Below are 12,081 nucleotides of genomic sequence, written 5' to 3'. Positions count from 1 at the left end.
GAAAATATCGTGAACACAAACTGCCTTTGTTTATCAGAACATAGTCATATTGCTCAGGGAATCAGGATCCATACCTATGTCACTCGTTTGATCGTTGCTCATAATATTATTCACTTGATTGTCTGGTCCAGACTCGATCGTTTAAAGGCCGCTGTTATATAGATGGGATATTGCTGAGAGCGGCGTTAAAAAACATTCACTCACTCAGTTGTTACATTCGAAATGTGTTATTCGTATTCACTGTATTATTAAATTTGGGCTACAAATTGTAACAAAAACGGTATAAGATACCCTAGCCATTGTACTTCTACCACGTGTGGCCCTGTGGCGAATCCGGGTTATGACGGGTCTCTGGCAACCATACTTGTAAAGCGACTAAATGGATCGGGTAGTCACTTTGTTGATTGCCAACATTCAGTCCTCGTGTTATACACATGCATATTTTGCCAACAATCATTTCTTGTGTGATACACATGCATATATTGCCAACATTCAGTCTTTGTGTGATACAATTAATGATTGACTCTGTATTTTTTTCGGTTCATTGAGGTATGAATCGAAAAACCAATGTGCAAACTGAATGAATCCGCGTAGCGGATTCTTACAAAAGTTTGCACATTGGTTTTTCGATTCATACCTCAATGAACCGAAAAAAATACACAGTCAATGCTTATAATTAAATTCGACAGCATAAAACATGTTTTATCTACAATAGTTTAACCAAAAACAGTGGTATATATCAAAACAGACAAAAATGACGAGATTGATTCCAGGTGTAGGAATACATACTGTGGCGTGACATGAATCAGGTGATTGTTTAATTTATGTACATAAATTGACACGCCTACACTGTCAGTAGCCAATCAACAGAGAGCAGGAGCAAAACAATGTTCATTAGATATATCACTTAAGACAAGAGGCGAAAAGAACTGCAACAGACAGATTGTAACGAACTGGAAGAAATATGTCCGGGAGAAGGCGGCTGTTTCAAATTACATGGTCAGTTACCGCCAGATTCAAACATTACTTCCCTGATTACGGTAAAACACAGTTGGAAAAATGCTAGTTAGAAAGGAAACCCGAAGACATGAAAGTTGAACCAAGGCGAGCAGAAAAAAAACAGGCGAGCGAGCCTGAACGTTTGCTGTTTCATTCATTCTCAAAGGTTTGTTTGGACAATGAATATGCATGAAAGTCGCTAAATGTCCTGTGCCTGGCGATACACGAGAGCAGAAAGGGAATTCCCTCGGCTGTAATATTGGGATTCCCCGACATTCCGAAGTAATAAAAGTAGTGCGCCTCGGTGGGCGTGGCTTAATTTTTTTACATTCATTGGGAAATGAATGCAATAACACGTGACCAATTCAGCTAATTAGAATACAGGAATTTCAATGAACACAACGAAAATTTAATTATATGCATATATTGCCAACATTCAGTCCTTGTGTGATACACATGTATATATTGCCAATATTTAGTCCTTGTGTGATACACATGCATATATTCAGACAATCAGTCCTTGTGTGATACACATGCATATATTGCCAACATTTAGTCCTCGTGTGATGCACGTGCATATATTGCCAACATTCAGTCCTTGCGAGATACACATGCATATATTGACAACATGCAGTCCTCGTGTGATACACATGCATAAATTGCCAATATGCAGTTCTCGTGTGATACACATGCATATACTGCCAACATGAAGTCCTCGTGTGATGCACATTCATATATTGCCAACATTCAGTCCTCGTGTGATACACATGCTTATATTACCAACACTCAGTCCTCGTGTGATAGGGGCGGTCGGGTAGCCTAGTGGTTAAAGCGTTCGCTCGTCACGCCGAAGACCCGGATTCGATTCCCGACATCGGTACAATGTGTGAAGCCCATTTCTGGTGTCCCCCGCCGTGATATTGCTGGAATATTGCTAAAAGCGGCGTAAAATCATACTCACTCACTCACTCCTCGTGTGATACACATGCATATATTGCCAACATTCATGATCAGTCCTTGTGTGATGCACATGCATATATTGCCAACATTCAGTCCTTGTGTGATACACATGCATGTATTGCCAACATACAGTCCTTTAGTGATACACATCGATATATTGCCAACATTCAGTCCTTGTGTGATACACATGCATGTATTGCCAACATTCAGTCCTTGTGTGAGACATATTCATATATTGCCAACATTCAGTCCTTGTGTGATACACATGCATATATTGCCAACATTCAGTCCTTGTGTGATACACATGCATGTATTGCCAACATACAGTCCTTTAGTGATACACATCGATATATTGCCGACATTCAGTCCTTGTGTGATACACATGCATGTATTGCCAACATTCAGTCCTAGTGTGAGACATATTCATATATTGCCAACATTCAGTCCTTGTGTGATACACATGCATATATTGCCAACATTCAGTCCTCGTGTGATACACATGCATATATTGCCAACATTCAGTCCTCGTGTGATACATCTACATACATGTATATTCCCAGCATTCAATCCCTCGCGTGATACATCCACATATATTCCCAGCATTCAACCCTCGCATGATATACCTACATATATTCCCAGCATTCAATCCTCGTGTAATACACTTACATTTATTCCCAGTATTCAACCCTTGCGTGATACACCTACATATAGCATTCAACCCTTGCGTGATACACCTACATTTATTCCCAGCATTCAACCCTCACGTGATAAACCTACATATATTCCAAGAATTCAACCCTGGCGTGATATTTACATATATTCCCAGCATTCAATCCTCGCGTGACACACCTACACATATTCCAAGCATTTAACCATCGCGTGATGCACCTACATATATCCCCAGCATTCAACCCTCGCGTGAAACCTACATATATTCCCAGCATTCAACCCTCGCGTGATTCACCTACATACATTCCCAGCATTCAACCCTCGCGTGATACACCTACATATATTCCCGGCATTCAATCATCGCGTGATCCACCTACACATATTCCAAGCATTTAACCATCGCGTGATGCACCTACATATATCCCCAGCATTCAACCCTCGCGTGAAACCTACATATATTCCCAGCATTCAACCCTCGCGTGATACACCTACATATATTCACAGCATTCAACCCTCGCGTGATGAACCTACATATATTCCCAGCATTCATCCCTCATGGATACCTACATATATTCCCAGCATTCCACCCTCGCGTGATTTACCTGCATATATTCACAGCATTCAACCCTCATGTGATACCTACATATATTCCCAGCATTCAACCCTCGCGTGATACACCTACATATATTTCCAGCATTCAACCCTCATGTGATACCTACATATATTCCCAGCATTCAACCATCGCGTGATGCACCTACATATATTCCCAGCATTCAACCCTCATGTGATACCTACATATATTCCCAGCATTCAACCCTCGCGTGATACACCTACATATATTTCCAGCATTCAACCCTCATGTGATACCTACATATATTCCCAGCATTCAACCATCATGTGATACCTACATATATTCCCAGCATTCAACCCTCGCGTGATGCATCTACATATATTCCCAGCATTCAACCCTCATGTGATACCTACATATATTCCCAGCATTCAACCCTCGCGTGATACACCTACATATATTTCCAGCATTCAACCCTCATGTGATACCTACACATATTCCCAGCATTCAACCATCATGTGATACCTACATATATTCCCAGCATTCAACCCTCGCGTGATGCACCTACATATATTCCCAGCATTCAACCCTCATGTGATACCTACATATATTCCCAGCATTCAACCCTCGCGTGATACACCTACATATATTTCCAGCATTCAACCCTCATGTGATACCTACACATATTCCCAGCATTCAACCATCATGTGATACCTACATATATTCCCAGCATTCAACCCTTGCGTGATGCACCTACATATATTCCCAGCATTCAACCCTCGCGTGATTCACCTACATACATTCCCAGCATTCAACCCTCGCGTGATACACCTACATATATTCCCGGCATTCAATCATCGCGTGATCCACCTACATATATTCACAGCATTCAACCCTCGCGTGATGAACCTACATATATTCCCAGCATTCATCCCTCATGGATACCTACATATATTCCCAGCATTCCACCCTCGCGTGATTTACCTGCATATATTCACAGCATTCAACCCTCATGTGATACCTACATATATTCCCAGCATTCAACCATCGCGTGATGCACCTACATATATTCCCAGCATTCAACCCTCGCGTGATACACCTACATATATTTCCAGCATTCAACCCTCATGTGATACCTACATATATTCCCAGCATTCAACCATCGCGTGATGCACCTACATATATTCCCAGCATTCAACCCTCATGTGATACCAATACATTTTCCTCTTCCTTAATATTTCGTCCCAGATAAACTGTCCAGATAACATACGTAGTTGTGTCTTCCTTGTCAAGTGGTTTCAATAGTAGTGTGTCTGAATGGCGCTACTCGTTACACCATTGCGAGCACCGAGCATGCGCGCCTTTGCTCGGGAATCCATCTATTTATAGATCCACGTCAAGTTGAGGCGCTTTCTGCAGATGAACCGTGTAAGTCCGCAGAAGGGATCCGTCTGTTGATCAGGTTAGAATATCTCTTATAGACCCCAGAACATATACATATCCTCATTCCATTCTCAGTTCTGAAATAAGACCTGATGGTTCCTGAATAGCCGAGGGTTTCCTTAACAAAATATTTAATTTGTATAACTTAATTATGTATAACTTTATTTCAGGGACGATATGTTAGTGTAAGGTAAGAAAGGATTGTTATTTCAACGGTATATTGAAAGCACTAAAATCAGTCATGAATCGGTTCGTGACAATACACGGAAAGACGCAACACATTGCATAACCCAGATACTATTATCTGGGCGACTACTTGCGATAGTGTGTAGTGGATAAATACGCGGGACGTTCGCGTAATGTCATATCACTAGTTTGCTCAGCAAAATACAGCGAGAAGCCAGGGTGCAGGGGCTGCAAGCCCCGCTGGGTCCAGGGCTAAGCCCTGTCTGTGTGTGTGTGTGTGTGTGTGTGTGTGTGTGTGTGTGTGTGTGTGTGTGTGTGTGTGTTGGGGGGGAGGGGGGGGAGGGGGGGCTGGTTGTTTTGAATGATCTTTCTCGCCGTGATGGTTGCAATCGCGATAAATCGAAAGGGGAAGGCGTTTCAATAAAATTTGTATCTACATTTTATATGAATGCTCGAGAATTTCTCGACCTTGCGTGTGAGCGTGACATAGGTGATAACTGCGTGAGACTCAGGCGAGATGCGTGTGAGTTGACAAGTATGCGAGCTTGTAAACACTGCACTAGCACCGGCGGATCCAGAGGCTGCAGTGGGTGCGCACCGCACCCTCATTCTCAGATACATTACATCCCCCACTTCTTTTATTTTCATAATCCTGGGTCGCCCTGTGACTAGGTGCCTCTATGTTGTGAATAAGTAGTGATCCGCTTTTACGATCCGACAGACCCGTGAAGATCCGAGGTAGAATAGGTCTTCAGCAACCCATACTTGTCGTAAGAGGCGACTAACGGGATCGGGTGGTCAGGTTCGCTGACTTGGTGGATATATTTGCGTGGATCGATGCTCATGATATCATTTACTGGATTGTCCGATTCAGACTCGATTATTTACAGACCGCCGTCATAAAGCTGGAATATTGCTGAGTGCAGCGTTATACAACAAACCAAACCAAACTGCTATCCGACATATATATTCTGGTCGGTAACAGAAGATACCCGCCTTCATGCTCCAATGCTGAATTTGCACAAGCTTTCATAATCTTCCTTTTAAATGCAAATGACATAATATTGAGGAAGTGTTTATTCGCCCTTGTCCCCAAACCATATGTCCTTTAATACTGCTAAACCTTGCCTTTGCAAATGTAAAAGCGGCGGGTTTACTGCCAAGACAGCTGTGTCTGAGTGAGTGTGTGAGTGAGTTGGGTTTTTAACGCCGCTTTTAACAGTATTCCAGTTATATCTCGGCGTGTCAGCTTAATGTGGGAGGAAAGCCCGAAGAGATGCAGGTCTCAGACGTTTACCACTTCGGTGAAACCCACGAGCACGGGTATGGTGCTGACAAACCTAGAAACATAATCGGGGCGAACCGGGATTCGAACCCACAATCATAGGTTTCTGGCGTGCCCAAGGGACGCAACTCTGCACAGCGAATCGCGGCGCCTTAGACGACTGTGCCACCCGTGCCCCAGCTGTGTCTGAAAATAGTAACAACCACCGAGACAGCCAACATTTCGATGCTCGTGTCTGTGTAGTTACGTCACTCATATAAATCGAGGTCACGTGACCAAGTCCTCAAGCGTGTCCAAGGCTGAGCAGAGTTGCGTCCCCTTTAGGCCGACCAGAAACGTATCATCATTGGTTCGAAACCAAGTCGCCGTGATTATATTGTCCGGTACATACCCGTGCACCCTTTTCGCGAACACCTCGTGTCATCACTGATTTTCAGTGATCCATGCATGTAAATTTCACCGTTATTTTCCCTCTAACACCCAATGGAATCTGTTTCGTCGGATAATCGAGACTGGTTTTTCTCTGGCGTTGACGTGTTATATGTACTACAACACCTTAACGAAAATGTCCGATATATGACAAACGCGAACAAATACTGTTGCTATCAAATTGAGTATTCTTATAATTGCGATGGTTCACATGCTTTAAATGGTTTTATTGTTGTGACCGTGTTTTGATTTTTTTAGCCGAACGTACTCAACAAAGACCATGGCTTCAAGTCACACTTACCCAATGAAATACAAACAGAAAAGTATTGCCTATATCATCAACAACGTCATCTTTGATGGAAATGAAAGAAAGGGCAGCGACGTTGACGAACAGAAATTAATTAAGACGTTTACAGCCTTGTCATTCGATGTGAAGTCAGTCCGAAATCAGACACGAGAACAGATGGTGAAACTATTAGAAAAAGGTAAATCTGTTACCAAAAAAGCACGAAAAAATTGATTATCCTCAGGTTTTACACAGCGAATTAACATGTTCACTGTACCTGTTGGGTGTTCTGTAAGATAATATTTTTCGAGACAAAAATAATTGTTTTGCTTCCCCTTCCACAGAAAAAACCCGTTTTGAAGCACTGACTGAATAAATATTCTGTTTCAAACAAAAAACAAAGCTCGGGAATATTATTGTAATGTTATGGCAAACATTCCATACTTTAGCAGCCTTTGTAAGACAGCGTATGGAAGTATGTTATGTTACAGGTCTTTGTGTCGAGATCTGAAAGATATTTTTATTCCAGTTTCCAGAGATATTCACAAGGACAGCGACTGTTTTGTCTGCGTGATTCTGTCGCACGGGGAGGAGGACAAGGTCCATGGTACAGATGGTCCAGTGGAGGTCACCAAACTCTTGGCTCCATTCAGAGGAGATCGCTGCTCAGCTCTGGCCGGAAAACCCAAACTATTCTTCATTCAAGTACGTATCATGCCCATGTTGTGTGGTGTATCCAGGGCCCCAATCCACAAAATAAGTGAGTGAGTATGGTTTAACGCCGCTTTTAGCAATATTCCAGCAATATCACGGCGGCGGACACCAGAAATGGGCTTCACACATTGTACCCATGTCGGGAATCAAGCCCGGGTCTTCGGCGTGACGAGCGAATGCTTTAACCACTAGGCTACCCGTGGGAAAAGGGCACACTGTTTTTCCCAAACTTAAATGTGTGGAGAACTTTGTGTACATATTGGTATGAAGATAATCAATTTTTTCTAACTGTATAACAGCTCGCCTGTTTTCTTTCTTACTCGTACGCCTGCATTTTTTAACTTTTGTCATGGTTACTCGGACTTCACGTTTTTAAGTTGAGTAGCATTTTATCCAAGTTTAAGCCCAGGGCTTCAAAACGAAAGGGAACAAAACCATGATAGGAAGAATGAATATCCCACGTGTAGTGAAACAACACTCACAATTAGAATGAGAGCAACACTTTAACATAAGACAGGATTTCCTTTTTTAGCTAAAACATTATGAGTAAACAACACGTTCATAATTGAATGACTCCTGTCGAAAAAGTAACAGCAAACCAATATCACAGTTATTCGTGTTTGCTAAATGCGTTATACAAAATGTGACAATGAGTTTTCTGAATATCACTTGCACCAAGGGGCCAATGGTGTCCTGTAAATGTAATATTGGTGCAAAATTGGTGCAAAGTGGCCATATATAGAAGCAGGCGACAACACATCTTGAAGATCACCCGGTATTGGAGATCAATCAATGTTTCAGTAGGCTTAAAAGCGTTTTATGTTTCCGTTTTTAAGCCCATGGGCTAAATAAAGAGGGGACTAAAAACGTGCAGTTCCGGTAAGTATATAATTGCATATTGCTTAATAAGTGGCAAATGTTGAGGGCTATGAATACGCAATGCCATTTAGAAAGTGGTCAAATGTAACAAATGTTATACTTGGGATAACACTTTCTTAGTAAAGTACAGATTCCCGTCCGGGATTCGAACCCCCACTTGCCAGAGTGAGGGACCTAATCGCCAGCACTCAAAGTCAGCCCACTCAGCCACCGAGGCTTCCACAAAATGAAAGTCCGACAACTGGACGGGACTCAACCCCAAAAAGTACGAGAATCTGTACTTTACTAAGAAAGTGTTATCCCAAGTATAACATTTGTTAAATGTTGAGGGCCCTTTATATTTCAAGCATACACACAAGTACGGTAAACTGCGGTTATAACGAACACGCTTATAACGAACTGACGGATATAACGAACAACTTGTTTGGTCCCGACTTTTTGCTGTAGTTATGCTGAATATATGCTTATAACGAATTACGGTTAAAACGAACTAAAATTAGTAGTCCCTTTGAGTTCGTTTTAACCGTACTTTACTGTAGCTGTTCAAGCGTAAATACAATTATCGAGTACTTTCCTGACAGTACACTGCCGGGCAAAAGAAATAAATCTTTACACTTGAAAATTGTATTCGACCAACAAATTACAAACGTTATCAAAACGTTACTAGTTTGAAAACACTCAGCGAAACACAGCAAACGTAAAATCCAAAACACAACTATGATACCCATATCAAATAAGTCACCATCGAATAACCATTTCTTGTTTGTTTTATTCTTAGCCACAATAAAACATATTTTTTTTGCCCGGCAAGACCGCACCGCACCGCACCGCACCACACAAACACACACGCCCATGCACACACGCCCATACACACGCACACACCATATACAAAATAGATGCAAATATGAAAATAAAATAAACATAAACAGATTTGGATTGAATGATGGTGATGATGATGTTGTATTCAGGCATGTCGCGGGACACAGTATGATGATGGCGCAGATGCCCTTGGTGTAAAAGGGGATGGTCCTGGAGGGGAGGATGAAGACATGGGCGTTGAGGATGAACTAGTCACCTACAGGATACCAAGAGAGGCTGATTTCCTCATCGCCTACTCCAGTGTCAGAGGTGAGTTGACAAACATCCTGTACAACGACACTACACAGAAGAGATAGGATACATATGTTAGAAAACTTGGAATCCATGTTCTGTCCAGGACGAATTTCGTATCTACTTTTCCCATTAAACTTAACTGTTTTATATAAAAAGGGATTTTCATGTCCACCTTGAATGTTGAAATATCATAAAAATATTGCTTAAAAGATCTTTTATTTGTTATCTTTGAATTTGGTATCATGACTATAGCCTACTGATGTCAAGTACTTTCATGTATACAAGGTGTCACAAGGCTTCGGGTCATGCCTGTAACATACCACTATCCAGAAGAATGATGTATACATTGTGTCATAAGGTTTCAGAGTATTGTATGTAACATACCACTATCCAGTAGTATAATGTATACAAGGTGTCATAAAGTTTCAGAGTATTGAATGTAACATACCTCTATCCAGTAGTATAATGTATACATTGTGTCATAAGATTTCAGTGTATTGTATGTAACATACCACTATCTAGTAGTATAATGTATACATTGTGTCATAAGGTTTCAGAGAATTGTATGTAACATACCACTATCAAGAAGCATAATGTATCCATTGTGTCATAAGGTTTCAGAGTATTGTATGTAACATACCACTATCCAGTGGTATAATGTATACAAGGTGTCATAAAGTTTCAGAGAATGGTATGTAACATACCACTATCCAGAAGTTTAATGTATACATTGTGTCATAAGGTTTCAGAGAATTGTATGTAACATACCACTATCCAGAAGCATAATGTATCCATTGTGTCATAAGGTTTCAGTGTATTGTATGTAACATACCACTATCCAGTAGTATAATGTATACAAGGTGTCATAAAGTTTCAGAGTATTGAATGTAACATACCACTATCCAGTAGTATAATGTATCCATTGTGTCATAAGGTTTCAGAGTATTGTATGTAACATCACACTATCCAGAAGTATAATGTAAGTGGTATGTTACAGGCATCACCCTGAAGCCTTCCTTATATGACACAATGTATACATTTTACTACTAGTTAATGGTATGTTACATACAATACTCTGAAACCTTATGACACCTTGTATACATTATAATACTGGATAGTGGTATGTTACATACACTACACTGAAACCTTATGACACCTTTTATAGTTTATACTACTGGAAAGTGGTGTGCTACAGGCATGACCTTGAAGCGTCATGACACAATGTATACATTATACTACTGGATAGTGGTCTTGTCTTTAACATACCACTATCCAGTAGTATAATCTTATCAAGGTGTCATAAGGTTTCACGTTCAAGTCCGTAACATGCCAATATCCAGTGTTACAGATCTTAATCTGTTTATATATAACTTAGATTCAGATTCTATATATGTAGAATATTCGTATCTTTTTCTTCACAGGATATCGTGCATGGCGTCACGAAGGGAAAGGCTCCTGGTTCATCCAGACGTTATGCAAGGTTCTCGAAGAGCACAGGGAGAAACTTGACCTGTTGACCATGATGACCCGAGTCAATCACACGGTGGCCTTCGATTTTCCCTCACAGGGCAGAGCACACAAAAAGAAACAAATTCCGTGCATCACGTCCATGTTGACCAAGGATCTCTTCTTTCGAAAGACATGAACATAAAAATACATTATTCTCCTCCGATAGAGGATTAATGATGGAGAAACAATATGTCATACAAGGTATCATAAGGCTTCAGGTTCATGGCTGTAACATACCACTTTCCAGTAGTGTAATGTATACAAGGTATCATAAGGTTTCAGTGTATTGTATGTAACATACCTTTATCCAGTAGTATAATGTATACATTGTGTCATGAGGTTTCAGTGTATTGTATGTAACATACCACTATCCAGTAGTATAATGTATACAAGGTGTCATAAAGTTTCAGAGTATTGAATGTAACATACCACTATCCAGTAGTATAATGTATCCATTGTGTCATAAGGTTTCAGAGTATTGTATGTAACATCACACTATCCAGAAGTATAATGTAAGTGGTATGTTACAGGCATCACCCTGAAGCCTTCCTTATATGACACAATGTATACATTTTACTACTAGATAATGGTATGTTACATACAATACTCTGAAACCTTATGACACCTTGTATACATTATAATACTGGATAGTGGTATGTTACATACAATACTATGAAGCCTCATGACACAATGTATACATTATAATACTGGATAGTGGTATGTTACATACAATACACTGAAACCTTATGACACCTTTTATAGTTTATACTACTGGAAAGTGGTGTGCTACAGGCATGACCTTGAAGCGTCATGACACAATGTATACATTATACTACTGGATAGTGGTCTTGTCTTTAACATACCACTATCCAGTAGTATAATCTTATCAAGGTGTCATAAGGTTTCACGTTCAAGTCCGTAACATGCCAATATCCAGTGTTACAGATCTTAATCTGTTTATATATAACTTAGATTCAGATTCTATATATGTAGAATATTCGTATCTTTTTCTTCACAGGATATCGTGCATGGCGTCACGAA

The 12,081-nt window shown here is 40.6% G+C and overlaps 1 protein-coding gene across 1 annotated transcript; it reads left to right on the top strand.

Moving 5' to 3' along the window:
• Positions 1-4,498: 4,498 nt before the first annotated feature.
• Positions 4,499-11,531, top strand: LOC124149347 (caspase-3-like). Its single transcript, XM_046520877.2, has 5 exons — positions 4,499-4,658; positions 6,798-7,024; positions 7,355-7,530; positions 9,387-9,546; positions 10,953-11,531. The coding sequence occupies exons 2-5, from the start codon at positions 6,820-6,822 to the stop codon at positions 11,174-11,176; spliced, it is 765 nt and encodes a 254-aa protein (XP_046376833.1). The 5' UTR covers positions 4,499-4,658; positions 6,798-6,819; the 3' UTR covers positions 11,177-11,531.
• The last annotated feature ends 550 nt before the right edge of the window (positions 11,532-12,081 follow it).

The sequence above is a fragment of the Haliotis rufescens genome, unplaced genomic scaffold (genome assembly GCF_023055435.1).
Source record: "Haliotis rufescens isolate VD_foot unplaced genomic scaffold, xgHalRufe1.0.p SCAF_11, whole genome shotgun sequence".
In the NCBI taxonomy this organism is placed as follows: Eukaryota; Metazoa; Mollusca; class Gastropoda; order Lepetellida; family Haliotidae; genus Haliotis; species Haliotis rufescens.
The sequence above is the reverse complement of the archived record's forward strand: the minus strand, read 5'-3'. Positions and strand labels throughout refer to the sequence as shown.